We start from the raw sequence: 17,069 nt of genomic DNA on the forward strand, positions 1-17,069 counted from the left end.
GGCAAGCGGGGGCCACTCTTCATCGCGGTGCGCGGGCCTCTCACTGCTGCAGCCTCTCTTGTTGCGGAGCACAGGCTCCAGACGCGCAGGCTCAGTAGTTGTGGCTCACGGGCCCAGTTGCCCCGCGGCATGTGGATCTTCCCAGACCAGGGCTCGAACCCGTGTCCCCTGCATTGGCAGGCAGATTCTTAACCACTGCGCCACCAGGGAAGCCCCCCTCCTCTAGTTCTTAACCCTCACTCTCAGAATATTAAATTCAGGAAGGCCCTCTGATAACACTGAATCCAGTCTTCCCAGTTACACAGCTGAAGAAACTGAAATCCAGCAAGAGCAGGGCTTAGGCTATAATTAGGGAATATATTGTTACCCACATTCTAGAAAAATTGCAGTGACTTTTCCAGTTTCTTCAGCCCTGTGGTGAGTGGCAGTTCTTTTGGCGGCAACCATGGTGGTGGGGGAGGGTTGGCAGACCATCTGTCACATGGATGACCAAGGTGCTTGGTCACTGAACAAGAATGCGGTAGAGTTGTACTTAAGCCGCTCTCTCCCCTTGCCCCACTGGAGAATCAAGCCCTCTGGTCAGTACTGTCTCCCCCCTACCCCCAGCCTTGTCTACATTTTCCTTTATTTGTGCAAATTAAACCTTGTTTTCCTGTGTTCAGTCCTGCTTCATAAAGATTTGCTGGAGGAGGTCATTTTATTGTCTTTAGTGAAAAAAGAACAGAATGTGGGCAGAATTTGTTGGGAAGATGGGGTGAGAATTTCACATAAGTTTTTACTTGAAATATTAAGGGAATTCCCTGGCGGTCCAGTGGTTAGGACTCCATGCTTTCACTGCTGAGGGCGCGGGTTCAATCCCTGGTCGGGGAACTAAGATCCCTCAAGCCTCGTGGTGTGGCCAAATTAAAAAAAAAAAAAAAAGAAGAAGAAATATTGATTGAGTTCCTTATTTTCCTCCCTTCCCAAAGGGAGAAAGATCTCATCTGTAATGTCTTGGGAATAGAGGAGGCATGAGTTGTGCTCTACTGGTCTTTGTAAGCCAATCGTAACCCAATTGACAAAGCTGCTCCCGTGGCCTCCTCCCCACCAGTGCTGGTGAGCCCTTGCCCCTGGGTTTCGAGCCAGTGGCCTCAGGCCACAAATTACTTTCCAAGTACCTGATAAGCTGTGCATAAGGTGAGGAAGTACTTGGGTACAGAAATGGCTTTTAGAGGCAACTTTAATTTATTAAATTTCTAACAGGCTCTGAAGAAGTGTTATAACTGTTCTAGGATTACAAAAATAAATAGAAGCCGTCCATGCCCCTACCTTAAATTTCGAGGTAAAATGAGAAAGCACACTAAGAAAAGTACACAGGTGAACATTTAGATGATACGTTCAAAGACGACACCTGTAAGCTGCCGGGGGAAGCAGTGTAGGGTGTGTGTGCAGGAGAAAGCGGCGAGGGCGAAACACCTGAGCCTTGGCCACATCACGAATGGAATTTAAGCTAAGAGTGAATGATAGGTAAGGAAGATCCTGAGAGTTTTGAAGATGAATTAGTCCTTCATTTTAGGAAGGTCAGAGTGAAGATGTGAGGTGAGTGTGGGGAGAGAGATTCTGGTTATTAAACTTTCCCATCACTTTGCGGATGTGATGAGGCTCTGAAGTTGAAAGATCTTTCTCTGCCTACCGTGCTGTGAGGCTGTCTATACGTTGGCAGAATAGAATGTCCTTCACCTGCTATTCTTATATCAAATTGTTTATATTTGACTCTGAAAACATTCTATACAACAGACTGAATCCAGACTGTATTCCCTCCTAAAAAAGCTATTAGACCAGAAGAGGTCCTCAATTCACTCAGTTGTACCCCCGGCTTCTTCCTGTCCTTGCCACCCCTGTCTAGAGTGAAGGAGAAGCAAAGCAAGCCAGTACCAAGACCACTATGGAAACCTGTTTTCACTAATATCTCTTTACTGGGAAATTGGAGTTTGCTGTTCTCTCTGATGTCCAATCTTTTCTTTCAGTTCTCTGCGCAAGCCCCCTCTCCTTCCCGACCACCTTTCTTAAACTACTGCCTTTTGGGGCTTCCCTGGTGGCGCAGTGGTTGAGAATCTGCCTGCCAATGCAGGGGACACGGATTCAAGCCCTGGTCTGGGAGGATCCCGCGTGCCGCGGAGCAACTAGGCCCGTGAGCCACAGCTGCTGAGCCTGCGCGTCTGGAGCCTGTGCTCCGCAACGGGAGAGGCCGCGATGGTGAGAGGCCCGCGCAGCACGATGAAGAGTGGCCCCGGCCCGCCGCAGCTGGAGAAAGCCCTCGCACAGAAACGAAGACCCAACACAGCCATAAATAAATAAATTAATTAATTAATTTTTTTTTAAAAACTGCCTTTTTTCTCCAGTCCTTGACCCTGGTTTATTATTCTTCATTTTCCTTGTACATCTTTCTCATGCTAGAGTATGCAAGTTCTACAAACTTGGGCCTGGAATAAATTTGCTTTCCAAGGCATCCAAAGGTGTCCTGACAGGATGACAGGTGCCCCCAAACTTACAAATGATCTAGGCCATGAAGAGGAGGGTGGCTGCTGAAGCATCTTTGACAGCACCTCCACAAGAGATCAACAGCCTGTGTGCCAAAAACCTTACTTCTCCTTAGTGAGGGTGGGCGTCTAGATCACAGCCCGATTGGCAGATGCGCAGAGCAGAAGCTGTGTTAATGCAGGGTCTGCTCTACTTTCACAGATTCCTCACTCCTCCAGGCAGAGCTTGAGTAATCTTGAAAAGACTTCACCCATTAATGGGGACACATACTCTGTCAGTAGGATTATTAAGAGTGAGCCCTCACAACACTGTAAATCAACTATACTTCAATTAAAAAAAGAGTCTAACAAGAAAAAAAGTGAGTCGTGATGTGCGTCAGAGGGGTGAAGGGCTTGAGGCCAGGAGGCAGTACTATTTCATGTTAGAGTCTCACTGGGGTGTAGCTGCTTGCCTAGTTGGGTATTAGATTTAGGATAAGTGCTCACCGACGACAGCAACTCCAGAGGCTCCAGCCTCCTCCAGCATCTTGAATCTCAAGCCCATTGTCATTTTTTTCTGCTGTAGCACAGAAAGACTCTCAGGTCAAACCCAGATCCTGCCTGATGCAGGAGTCTCATGCCATCTTGAATATTTTTATAGCAAAAAAGTTTAGTTTTCTTAAAGGGATTTTTGGTTTTATTTCTGTGGATGAGGCAAAAATGTAGTTCTAACTCAGAGCAAATCTTAATCACCAAAGAGGAAGTGTTTTGGATATAAGCCAGTGGACGGTAACTGGGCAGGGAGAAGTAAAAACATACAAAGCACCAGTATTGACTGTTTTTACCACAGATTCCCTAGAAACAATGGAATTATGATGCAGGCAAGATTCAGTAGATTCGGTACTTGCCAGAAACCCAAAATCTTTATGTTGTCTGCCAGGTCCTGACTTCTCAGGTGCCCAATTCCTGCCTTTTGAGGTCTCAGCTGAAAAAAGCAGGGTTGCCTTTTCTCCATTCTGGCTCTGTTCCCTAAATCAAGTCCCCTAACTCATCTAGGCAATAGCTCCCACAGGTCTGATTACGTGCTGCCAGTTGGGGTTGAAATCTGAGTGCGGCACAGTCCCAGTGAAAGCCATGCAGCCCCAGCAGGTGTCTGTGAAGCAGCAGCGTTGGCATCTCCTGGGAGCTAGTTAGGAAATCAGTTTCAGGTCTCACTCCAGACCTACTGAATCAGAATTTGAATTTGAAAAAGATCCCTGAGTGATATGCCAGCACATTGAAGCTTGGATGCAAAAAGAAATAGGTGATTCCAGTACAAAATGGTAAGGGAAGTGAATCTATAATATCCCTTCCACTGCTAACAAGCAGTGTGTGCTGTTTAGTTAGTTCTACTATAGCTGTGTTGTCAGTAATTACTGCACTGAATGTTCCTACCTCTGAATTGGCTACCTACAGCAGGTGTGGGGTTTTTTTGTTTTTTAATTTTTTATTTTAATTTTATTTATTTTTTGGCTGCATTGGGTCTTCGTTGTTGTCCGTGGGCTTTCTCTAGTTGCCACTAGCAGGGGCTACTCTTCGTGGTGGTGCACGGGCTTCTCATTGCTGTGGCTTCTCTTGTTGTGGAGCACGTGCTCTAGGCGCACAGGCTTCAGTAGTTGTGGCATGCGGGCTTAGTAGTTGTCGCTCGCGGGCTCTAGAGCGCAGGCTCAGTAGTTGTAGCGCACAGGCTTAGTTGCTCCGCAGCACGTGGGATCTTCCCGGACCAGGGCTCGAACCCGTGTCCCCTGCATTGGCAGGCAGATTCTTAACCACTGCACCACCAGGGAAGTCCCTCGACAGCAGGTTTTAAAGATGAGATTCAGTTCAGTTCAAGACGCCCTTAAAACCAACTAATTGGAATTGGAGCCGGTCCTGCTAGAGATTTAGTCTGGAGCATGGAACACACAGCTGCCTACCTGTGATTTTAGGCAGCACTGTTACACGAGGAAAAGATTTCTAGTCTCACCTCATGTGGAAACTGGTGCTTCTAGTTTTTTCAACAATAGACTTGGCTTTGCACAGAAAACAGCATGAACCTGAAAATAAAACAATCAGGGATTGAAGTGGGGCCCACTGGCTACTTTTAGTAATCTTATGCTAAGAGGTGCAAAGATCTGAGTGCTAGACTTCAGAAACAGTGTATAGGCAGCCAGAAAATTGTTAGTAATGAATGCTTAAACTCCTAAAGATTATACTGGAGACAAAAAAAAACTTTTGTGAGTTGAGTAAAACTCTTGCTTTCAAATTTTATTTATAAATAAGAGATATATATACATGTAGGGTAGCCTAATGTGATTAACAGGTTCCATTGTGTTCTAAATATTTAATATATAGTCTTTTATGTCCAGGGTGAGGTAGCCAAGAAATAGAACAATACAGCATCAGTCCCTTCATTCTCCTTCTGGCTTCTAGAAGAGAAACTCTGGAGTGACCTCAACTGTCACACCAAAAATAAGTGATAAAAATGATAGATCCTATTTATACATGAAGAAATGTAAATATGAGTTAATCAGGTTATTTCATTCCATAAAAGCCACTAAAGCTGCTGGTATTTGCATGGCTCTACGTTTATTTTAAGAGCCCCGTTCAAATATAACCAGAAAGGTACCGGTCTCTTGAGAGTTTGTGTGAAAATGAATTATGCAGCAGAAAATAAATTAATAATAATTATATTGATGCAAGGTTCATCAGCATTTCAGAATGTTGTTTGGAGGTGTTAAATCGGTTTTGAGCCTCTATTTGCTGATTTTGACATTGTTATTATCAGCAGGATGCAAAGTCACCCTTTCTATGTCTCCAGCTAAAAGTATGAAAAGGCTGTCGTCCAGAAGTGGGCCCTGATCCCTCGGGGGAGAAACACTAAACTCCATAAAAAGAAAACCAAACCCAACCTGAACTAATCGTCCAAGGAGTCGAGTTTGGCCAGAAAAGGAAGATCGCCCTCCAAACCAGTTACAGGAATGTGTCCGGGGGTCCGACTCCGAGCCAGGTGTTTCCAGCTGAAAGGTAACAGCCAAGTTCAAGGTTGGACCGTGGTGGGGCGAGTCCTTCATCCAGACAGGGCCCGGCCAGAGCAGGCTGGGGGCGCCGCCTACAGGTCGGAGTCGCAGGGCAGCGCGCTGCCGAAGGACCAGGTGCTGCGGGAGGACCCGCCGTGGTGGGAGTCGGGAGCGTTCTCCCCATCGAGCACGTCCACCGGGTTGCTGTAGGCCTTGGGCGGCGGCCGGGGCATCGGGAAGCCGACCTTGCGCTGGCTGGCGGCGCCGAGCTGGACGGGCCGCGGCCGGTGCTGGCCGTCGCTGTAGTACTTGATGGCCGGCGTGAGCGCGGGCTCCGGCCAGTCGACGTACACGGTGCTGATGCTGCTGCGGCGCGCCCTGCCTGGGGGCGCCTTCCGGCAGCTGCGACAGCGCTCGGCGCACCAAGGCGCGAAGCTGAGCGCCAGCGAGAAGCCGCCCAGCAGCAGCAGGCAGCTGCCCAGATAGCCCAGCACCAGGCTGTAGCCGACCTGCACGGTGACCGGGCTGGACTCGGCGGGCAGGACGGCGCGATCCGCCAAGAAATGGTTGTACCAGGAGACCGGGATGAGGCTCAAGAGGCCCGCGGAAAAGAGCACGACGCCGGAGAGGCCGGCCAGCGCGAAGTGGGGCTCGTCCTGCCAGCAGCGCACGCCGAGCGTCGCCAGCAGTAGCCCCAGGGCCGTGGCGGCCAGCGACGTGATCGTGAGTCCCCGCGCCACCCGCACGGGCTCGGCGGCGAAGTAACCCAAGTCGTCTGGCTGACCGCACTGGCGCTCTCGGCTGCTCTGCTCGCGGCACATGTCCCACAGGCCCTGGTACAGCACCACGTCCACCGGCTGGTCGAGGAAGCCCTTCACCAGCCTCCAGCCGGGCGTCAGCGTGCCGGTCAAGGTGAGTAGCAGCCCGCAGGGTGCGAGCACCATGCCGAGAGTCATCACCACCGGCGTCCTCATCCTGGACGGCGCACCTGCCCACTCCTCCGCCTCCGCCTCCGCCTCCGCCGCCGGCTTGCGATCTCGAGCCCTTGCGCCTCCGGAGAGCGCTCCGGACTCCGGCTCCCTGAAGTCCGCACGCTCGTCGCCGCCACGCCCGGAGTCCTGCGCCCGGCTCTCCTCCGGCCGCTCTTTGTCTCCGGAGCGGGGCCGGGCCGTGTGCGCTCCGCTGCCAGTCCCTAGTTCGCTCCCCGCGTCCCGGCCGCTCCGCCCTACCTCCCGCCCAGCCGCCTAATCGAAACCTGCTCGCGGGCGAGTCTGATCGAAACCGCGGCCCGAGATGCGGGTGCGCAGAGGTGGCGGCCGCCGCGGCCAAACCCCTCCGGTTGGGAGGGGCGGGAGTGGCGAGCAGGAAGCGGCGCGGCCCTGCGGGACTCGGACCGAGCAAAGGTCGCCCCGCCCCTGCACCTCTGCGCGGCTCCCCGGGGCCAGGTCGGCCTGGGGCGGGGAAGGAAAGGGGAGGCGCCGCCCGAACGGCCGCACCTGGCCCGGGCACTGCGCAGGTCCCTGCTTCTCAGCAGATCTCGGTAACTAAAGTTTTTCTCCGGTCCCTGCCCGTCGACCCTGCACCTGTAGCCTGTCCTCCCTCCACCCCCAGCGGGGATCCGATGGCCCCTCGAAATTTTGCGCTGTTAGCTTGCAGCCACCCACGGCCGAGTGGGCGGAACCGCCCGAGATGCGCTGGGCAGGTGTGCACCGAGGGTCCTCCCGGTCGAGAAGCGTGTCCCAGAGTGTTGCACTTGTGTATTTTGTTTAATTTGCTTAGTAAAGACGCCATACTCCGGATTAACCTTGATGGAAAAGAATCAAAGCGACTGTGTTTCTGGGATGAGGAATTACTGAGGATTTTATTTTCTTTGTTCGGCCTCTTGAAAGATTTTGAAACTGACGAAAAAATAAAGGGTGTGTGTGTGTGTGTGTGTGTGTGTGTGTGTGTGTCCTGTCTAGCACACTTTTCAGGTTTGTCTACCTCTAGGGTCCTGAGACTTTCATTGTCTTTGAGCTGTTTACAACTCTGTAAATTACAGAAAACCTGTAGCGTCACAAGTGATTTTTGTCCATAGTAACGCAAATGAGTTTGTCAGTAGAATGTTAATGATTATTGCCCGATGGATACAGACTGCTTTGGCATTGATTTGTAAATTCACTTTAGCAGGCCTGTTTGCCTGTATATGTGTGTCCTTTGCATTGTCCTTTAAATCGGTTGTAACATACTGGTTCCCTTAATAAATAAAATCTTTGACACGCGTTCATTTTACATTTGTGTGAGAATCATGATTTTACAGCTTCCTAAAAATTATCCTTTAACAATATTTTCCTCATTTTATGTATTTCATACCATGGAAGTGTGTTAACCTTTATAATTGATTAAAATTTTAATTATTTCTAAAACTCAAAGTTAATTAAGCATTGGTTTGAAGTAATTTTGAACATTCTAGAGTAGACAATATCAAGGATGGGTCTTTTGTTTTTTGAAAATTTTTAAATTAAAAAAATTGTGGTAAAATATACATAAACATAGAATTTACCATCTTAACCATTAAGTGTACAGTTCATTGAAATTAAGTATATTCACAGTGTTGCACTACCATCACCATCATCCATCTCCAGACTTTGTCATTTTCCCAAACTGAAACTCTACTCATTTATCAATAACTCCCCATTCCACCAACACCCCTCCTACCCGCCAGCCCCTGGCAACCACCATTTTACTTTCTGTCTTTATGAATTTGAGGCCTCTAGATGTTTCATTCAAGTGGAATCATGCAGTATTTATGACTGGCTTATTTCACTTAGCATAATGTCTTCAAGGTTCATCCATGTTCATAGTGTGTCAGAATTTCCTTCTTTTTTAAGGCTGAATAATATTCCATCACATGTATATACCACATTTTATTTATCCATTCATCCTTTGATGCACACTTTGGTTGCTTCCACCATTTGGCTCCTGCAAATAATCCTGCTACAAACAAGGGTACAGTACTATCTCTTGGAGTCCCTGCTTTCAGTTCTCCAGAAGTGGAACTGCTGGATCATATGGTAACTCTGTTTTCAATTTTTTGAAGAAATGCGCTACCGTTCTCCATAGCAGCTGCATCATTTTCCATTCCCACCAACAGTACACAAGGGTTACAATTTCTCCAATTACCCCGCCACCTCCTCACCCCACAACTCAGGAAAACTGGATTTTTTTCCTCATTGTTTCCGAAGCGTTGTGCTCCCTTTTGCCTCTAGACTTTGGCATATGCTCTTTTCTTTCCCTAGAGTCCTGCCTGCCACTTCCCAAACCCAGTGCATCCTTCAGATCTTCGCTTAAATGCCATTTTCTCTGGGAGGTTTCTCAATCCCATAGATTAACTTTTCCTATTGGACTTCTATACACACCCTCTTCTGTTGTAACACTTGCCACAATTCCTTATTACTTGAATCATTTAGTTGTCTAGGGCAAGGATAAATTCTTTGAGGGTAGGGATAGTGTTGTCTGGTTCTGCCCTGAAATCCATCTTGATGGCCTGGCCCATAGTAGCCACTCAACAAATCCATTTTATCTCTTTCCACCATGTATCATTTCACATAGTATCCACAGAATTCTCTTACAGATGACTGTCTGGTCAAAATATACTGTTAATGCATTTTAGTAAAGTTGTTGGTTGTTTGAATGTTATTTTTTTTCCAGCATAGAAAACAATGAGATATAGGGTAGTTCCAATATTTATGACAAAAGAAGTGTAGCCCTGTGGGGGTAACTTTCTACGGTAATAAAAGATGATTGCACTAAGTGTGGCATCTGATTCTAGATCTGGGCTCTTTGTTCCATGGGCCTCTGAGTTTATCACAAGGCTGAGTGAGAAACAAAGCATGAATCACAATGTGGCAGGAATGAATTATTGCTGAGATTAGTACCCGTCTGTGTAAGCTGATCCTCAGGCCCTAGAATAGCTTTCTTTTCTGCAGAGCGGCCCTATGGTAAGGCAGAAATCTATTTACAGTGCCCTACGTTTCCAGATAATAGGGGGCTCCCAGCGACTAATGCTAGAGGGACTAATGCCGGGGCCCCTGTTAGCCTACATACCATCAAGTTGCAAACTTTGGGGAGCAAAGATCAGTGTGCTGTTACGGGGTGTCCTCAGAGTCCCTATATCAGGTCTTTATATTTTACTCTCTCCACATAAGGCCCTAAACATTGTTGTTAGTCTTCCAGTGGCAAATCCAGTTCAGTAGGTTACAGAATAAAAATTAAACCATGAAAAGAAATTAAACTATGATCATTCTCTTTTTAAATAGCATTAAAACAGCCTGAAGTGAACAAAGACCGTCCACATGTCATTAGCTTTCCTTGTTGACCTATAGCCTGACAACTGGTTTCAAGATTTGTGTGCCCAATATTGTAGACAATAAATAGATAACCTTTGACATCCAATTTAAAGTAGCCCCCAATTAGCTCAGTATCACATCACCCTAATTTATTTTCTATATAGAACTTATCACTACCAAATGTTTTCTTATTGTGTATTGACCTATTTATATTCTGTCTCTCCCACTGCATTGTTAAGCTCCAAACTCTAGGGACCTTGCTGGTCTTGTTTGTGGCTATATCTCAGCACCTGGAATAGTGCCTAGCTCGTAGGAGGTACTCAATAAATATTCTTAGTTTGTTAAGTAAGTGAAAGAAATTTTGTAAAATTCCTATACAGTAAAAGGAAGATACAGCATACATCATTTAAAAAAATCATAGTAAAATACACAGAACATGTAATGTATCATCTTAACCATTTAAGTGTACAGTTCAGTAGTGTTAAGGGCATTCACATTGTTGACTCTACATAAATGTTTTCATCTTGCAATACTGAAATTCTTTACCCATTTAACAACTCTCTGTTCTCTTGTCCTCCCAGGCCCTGGCAACTACTGTTCTACTTTCTGTCTCTGTGACTTTGACTACTGTATGCAAGTTATGTAAGTGGAATTACACAATATTTATCCTTTAGTAACTGACTTATTTCTTTTAGCACAATGTCCTTAAGGTTCATCCATGCTGTAGCATGTGTCAGAATTTTCTTCCTTTTTAAAGATGAACAATATTCCATTGTATGTATAGACCACATTCATTCATTCATCAATGGACATGGGTTGTTTCCACCTTTTGTCTATTGTGAATAATGATGCCATATTAGTAAATCTATTTATTTATTTATTTATTTATTCGGCCTCATGGCATGTGGGATCTTAGTTACCTGACCAGGGATCAAACCCGCGCCCCCTGCAGTGGAAGCACGGAGTCTTAACCACTGGACCACCAGGAAAGTCCCCAGTAAATCAATTTAAATTTATTCTATTTCATTTCTGTGTGGTGATTGACTATCTAAAGCAAGAATCTACTTGCCATCCCTCTTGTACATATCAGAAGGTACCACAGGATATCATGCCACTTAAAAAGAAAAAAAAATTGCTTAAGTTTGATCTTCTAGAGGCTTCTAACCCTTCTTGGCCTAGCATCAAGGCTGCCTCCTTTACAAAGGTGGGGATGCATGGTGGAGGTAGGGCTGGTCCCAGGAATCAGTAGCTGTGCTTACATAGCCTGCTTCTCTTCAACCCTGTCCATTTCCATCTACTGCAGGGAAAGAAGATTTACCAGGCCACAGACTAGGTTCATTTAGGTCATTATTTTATATTATGAAAACATTACCTCTCTCTTTGATTACTTTCTCACAGTACCTGAACAAACAGTTGAAAATTAGTAGGCATATTACAATGAGGATAATAATCAAAATGCATCTTTGTATTATTCTCGGAATGTGTTTTCTTCTCTTAATGGTTAAAGCAGATATACAATGTATGTTTAATAGGCCACAGACAGGCTGTTTTGGTTAGCCTAAAGTTCAAATTAAATCATGTATAAGCCAGAATGACTTCCCCATACCTCACTATGTGAAAATTTCTTCCATCATTTTCCCCCTTTTAATTGCAAATCTTTCCATAGAAAGTATTGATAATCAATATATTTTTCCAGCTTTGCCAGAGTGGCTCAGTTGCCTGCTCTGGGTCCATTCATGTCCCTCAGTGCTAGGTCTACTTTTTGTTTATATATTGGCCTAGTTACCCACATTGGGGGAAAACTAATCAGACATAACAAACAAGTACAGAGGTATGCTGATGGAGAAATATTTTATAGGCTATATGTTTTATCACTTATACCCAATTGTCACACAAGCATTGTACATGTGCATTTAGCAGTAAACTTAAAGCCAGCAGTGATACATATCATGAGTAGTTATACGCTGTGACAGTTTCACTAGACAGTTTTTTCCATCCTGAACATTGGGGTCAAAAATATGATTTGAAGCAAAACAATAGCTTTCCATTAGAATTCTTTAAATCTCTTACCCAGTTCAGCAGTGCGAACTGAAAGTTATCAAATGTTTTCCATATAATTTAACATACCAAATAACCATAGTTACTTTAATGTTTCTTCTAAGATGCTTAGGGGCCCTTTGGAATACTCAAAGTTAGTTAGAGAAAGAAACTTATAATCTTTTATCAAAAGCAGCTCAGTATTCCAGGAAAATTTTGTTCTCTTAACAGGGAGAAAGAAAACCAAATTCCTGTCTTGTACCAATTTACTATTAATAACAAAGTTCAGTGATCTAATTAAATCCAATCTAATTCTAATCGCTCCTGACAATGTACAAAATTCTTTTCTCAAAGTTCCATTTTTTCCATAACCCTTTTATCACTTTTTGTATCCATGTGCTTTGTTCCTTATTTTTCCCCATCCTGAAACAACCAGTGCTAGGAAAAAATTATCATCATCATTTTTCCTCAACAAAAATACCTCCATTCTTTGTACCTTCTCTCACCAACAACACATATCCTACTTGCTTTACACACTGAAATGCCTCCCTTGTCATTTTTAGTAGCTTTAATTACATATGACAATTTTTAACCCTTAAAAGCCTTAACAAAACCAAGAAACAAGTAATTGAACTGTTATACCAGCATTTACTGATTGGCAAACTTAAGAACATATTTCATAACCTCTAAAAACTTACATTTTTCTCATAGCATCATTTCTCTTTAATGTGGTATAAGATGCATGTTTAATAAACCCAAACATCTTTTGAAGTTCTACTAATTAACCCAAGGCTGAACTCTCAGGTAAAGTGGGATGGGCTTGTATTTCAAGGACATGATAAGAGTTAACTTTAAGCTTTCTAAAAGGCATATTTTTGTTCTCTCAGGGTCAGAATTCTGAAAACAGTATTTTTATCAAGCTAGCTTTCTCTAACTGCATATGCAAAAAGAACCAGTTTTGGAATTTCAAAAGTTTCATCTTAACTGATTTTCTCTGCAGTTTTAAGAATACTGTTGCCATACATTGTTTAAAAAAAACCATCAGGCTTCCCTGGTGGCGCAGTGGTTAAGAATCCTCCTGCCAATGCAGGGGACACGGGTTCGAGCCCTGGTCCAGGAAGATCCCACATGCCACGGAGCAACTAAGCCCGTGCGCCACAACTACTGAGCCTGCACTCTAGAGCCCGTGAGCCACAACTACTGAAGCCCGCGCGCCTAGAGCCCATGCTCCACAACAAGAGAAGCCACCGCAATGAGAAGCCCGCGCACCGCAACGAAGAGTAGCCCCCACTGGCCGCAACTAGAGAAAGCCTGCGCGCAGCAACAAAGACCCACCGCAGCCAAAAATAAATAAATAAAATAAATAAATTTTTTAAAAATCATCTTTCTTTTTCTTTGGTCAAAATTTCATATCTAAAATTTTTCTAATGAATTGAACCTGAATTTCCCATTTTACAAAAGACAACAAAGGTAGCAATCACACAAATGGAATATACATTCACACAGGGAAGACAGAACTGTCAGAAATCCGCCAAGAGAATGACCAATACGGAGTCCCAGACAACACTTCCCCAACACAAACGGTCCTTAATGTCAGACACACATCAGAACCAACTGGCAAAAATGACCAATAGCACTTTGTACTCACAAACTGTCCTCGAAGTCAAACACAAGTCAGAACCAATTGGCAAAAATGCCCAAGTAACACTTCGTGCTCACAAACGGTCCTCAACAGTAGACACACCTCAGAACCAACTGGCAAAAATGACCAATATCACTTCGTGCTCAAAAGAGAAGTTTGCCGGGGTGCACCCCGGTGGACTTACTCAGCCTTGGAGCTCGTCAGCTCGTCCAGATGCTTGTTTCCCTTCCACCAAGGAAAAGCATACATTGCCACCCAATGCCAAGCAGGGGAGAAACAGGGAGGATCCCAGAAACACACGGTTTCGGCAGCTGCTAGCAACGTCCCCCAAAATCCCCCTCTTGGGGCCAGCGAGCCTTGAGCAGCGGGCTCCTCCCGGCCATCCTGGCGCGCCGTCATGGCTGCGGCTCTGCTTAGGGAAAGCCCCGGGAGCCAGATGTCGCGAGAGCACAGCCTCACGTTGGTAGCCCAAGAAACTGTTAGCAAAAGTGGGGATCTCGCTGCTCGCTCCTCTAAGGTCAATAAAGAGGCAAGGTTGGTGGAAAGGAAAGTCTGCTTTGTTTCAGAGGCGGCAACCTGGGAGGGGAGGGCGGACTCCCGTCCAAAGACGGATTCCCCCCGCCTCCCCCACCGACTGACAATCAGCGGGCAAGAGCTTTCACAGACGGAGGGAGGGGACTGTATGCAGAAACAGCAGAGTCGGCTCTGACCGTCATCTTCAAATGGTCATGCAGTGGTCTGAACAGTGTCATCTTGATTGTTTAAGTACAGTTAATCTTCAGTTCCAGGGTCAATTTGTTCCCGTTACTTTGAGGCCAGTTCTCAGAATTGTGGCAGCTTATGTGATGCTACAGCCTGGTCATCATGTAGTTAATTTCTTCCACCTGGTGGGGATTTCGGCATCTATAAGACAGCTCACAGGATACGGCTCAGAATATGATCTACAGCCCTTGAGGAGGGACTAAAGGTCCTTGACTTTGCTTAATGACTAAACTAGTATTATTTAGTCTTATTGGACTGTTTTCCTTTGTTTCTGCATTTTCTCACTTCTCTGATTAAACTTATTCTTTAGCTAAATTTTTCTATAGACAAAAGGCAGGTTGAGGACATGAGGGGCAAGGACTATAGGGTCCTACTCTGTTTCATTAGGACAAATCTTTTTCATTTTTGTGGCAGAAAAGAGGTTAATATTTCATATCTCTCTGGTAAATCAATAAGAACACAATATCACAACAAAAAATGGGCAAAGAAAATGCACAATCACAGAAGAGAATAAACACCTAATAAGCATATTCAAAGGTGATCAACTAAATGACCCTTTTACTCACATAAATGCAAAATAAAACGTGGGGGAACCATTTTTTCTCCTTTTAAATTGGACAAGTTAAGGGGAAAAAATGTTACCAATTTTGGCTAGATTTGGGGAAAAGTCACTGGAGGAGGTAGAGTAAGTGTTCTATTTCACAAGAGACGTTGCAGTTTGTTTTGAAAGCCTTAAATATGTGCCTTCTCTTTGATTTCTCAATTAACCTTCCAGATATTTTCTCCAAGGAAATAAACAGAGTATGTGGAAAGATTTAGCTATAAGGATATTCACCGTAGTGCCCTTTATAATAAGCAGATTATAAAATAGTACTGCAGCATGAAACCAATTAAGTTAAAAAAAATTGTGTATAGAAAAATACTAGAAGCAGATATACCAAAATGTTAGCTGTTCTTGGAGTGATGGGATTCACAACCGATCTTTATTTTCTTTGAGCTTTTATACATTTTCAAAATTTCCTTTTTCTAGATTGTTTTAAATTTGAAAAAGATTACTTTAAAAAGTTCATGGCGGGGCTTCCCTCGTGGCGCAGTGGTTGGGAGTCTGCCTGCTAATGCAGGGGACACGGGTTTGTGCCCTGGTCTGGGAAGATCCCACATGCCGCGGAGCAACTAGGCCCGTGAGCCACAACTACTGAGCCTGCGCGTCTGGAGCCTGTGCTCCGCAACAAGAGAGGCCACGATAGTGAGAGGCCCGCGCACCGCGATGAAGAGTGGCCCCCGCTTGCCGCAACTACAGAAAGCCCTCGCACAGAAACGAAGACCCAACATAGCAATCAATCAATCAATCAATCAATAAATAGATCTTTAAAAAATAAAAAAGTTCATGGTCAACTAAGTTTCTCAATTTCTCTAACTTTGAAGTCAAGTCCCATATTCTTATGACACTAATTTTTCTTCCATAATTGTGAATGTACAGTCTTTTATGGCTATAACTAGGCCTGGTCTTATGTGAAAAGTGGAAGAGCTGAATTCTCTTTTGATGTCACATCAAGTCATTCACAGAAATGTACACACAATAAACAATATGCACATATACCAGAAAGAAAAACTGGGTGGTATTTTTCTGTATTTCCAAGTATTTTTCATGTTTACGCATGATACAGAAACACTCTTTACCTAGCAACAAATAGTAAGGGCAAAATTCAACATATAAATCAGTCATGAGCCTCACAATTCACATTTGGCATTGACTTTGAACTTCAAGAATATATTTGGCAACTATGTTGTAGACTGGTAAACAGAGTACCCATACAACAAATTTTCTCATTTTTACATTATTTCTTCTTTCGGAAGGTCATTTTTATTAATGTCTTGTTCATAGTAGTGGTGAGTACTGTATACTTAGAAATAGTTAGAAACATATTTTCTTTTTTTCTTCCTGGAACTCTGAATACACTTTCCTGTGGTAGCTAAGCAGATAGGACAATCCTATGAATGACCTAATGTTATGTTTACAATGTCATGCTATGTGAATTCTAAATACATGTGAGAAATGCATTGAACCTAGTAACACAGGCAAAGACCATATACTTTTAGTCTATAAACTTCAGTTAGGAAGTTTAGATTTAAGAGGAAATTTTAGCTTAAAAATATCGAACAGAACTATAGTGGCTTTATGGGGAACTATTGCTCCACCCCATAAGATTTAATTATTTTGGATGAAGTAAAAGTGAATAAATTTAACAAGCAGTTGTTTTGACTGAAGGGTCCTCTGGACTTGGGAATGAAAAAGGAATATAAAAAAGGGTCTCCCTCCTGATTTGAGGATAATCCCCTTGCCTGGACACTTGCAGAACATACTTGTTTTCTGACACTCCTTGATGAGTAGAAAACAGTGTAGAATTGTTCTGGAAAGTTCTTTGTCCTGTCTTGCTCCTGTGCACAGCTATGTTTCACATCAGCAGACAGAAATGGGGTGAATTTCACTGAAACAACTAAAATATGAGAGATAAAGGAGTTATACATCACTAACATCTAGATGGCTATCGAAACATGCAGAAATGCATATTACTCACTTTATGGTTGGCATGAGATTTGTTTAGTGGCTAGGAAGCAAACGTTGAAAAATCGAGACTTTCTAAGCATAAGCTTTTGAGAAAGACCATTTTCTCCTCAGTTCAGCATTCCTCTCCACCTCAATCTTGTAGAAGCAATTCAGAACAGAACCTGTTAAACTTGCAAAACTTGTCAGTGTGAAGCT

General features: G+C 44.3%; 1 protein-coding gene across 1 annotated transcript; it reads right to left on the reverse strand.

The window, feature by feature from the left end:
* Positions 1–5,531: 5,531 nt before the first annotated feature.
* On the reverse strand, positions 5,532–6,622 carry CLDN23 (claudin 23). The gene has a single exon (XM_082444684.1). The coding sequence runs from the start codon at positions 6,508–6,510 to the stop codon at positions 5,629–5,631; it is 882 nt and encodes a 293-aa protein (XP_082300810.1). The 5' UTR covers positions 6,511–6,622; the 3' UTR covers positions 5,532–5,628.
* Between the last annotated feature and the right edge of the window lie 10,447 nt (positions 6,623–17,069).

Source organism: Balaenoptera physalus (assembly GCF_965194825.1).
Source record: "Balaenoptera physalus genome assembly, chromosome: 21".
NCBI lineage: Eukaryota > Metazoa > Chordata > Mammalia > Artiodactyla > Balaenopteridae > Balaenoptera > Balaenoptera physalus.

What these genes read in the sequence shown, in the direction of transcription:
- CLDN23 (XM_082444684.1), bottom strand. Translation starts at nt 6,510, where the DNA reads ATGAGGACGCCGGTGGTGATGACTCTCGGCATGGTGCTCGCACCCTGC.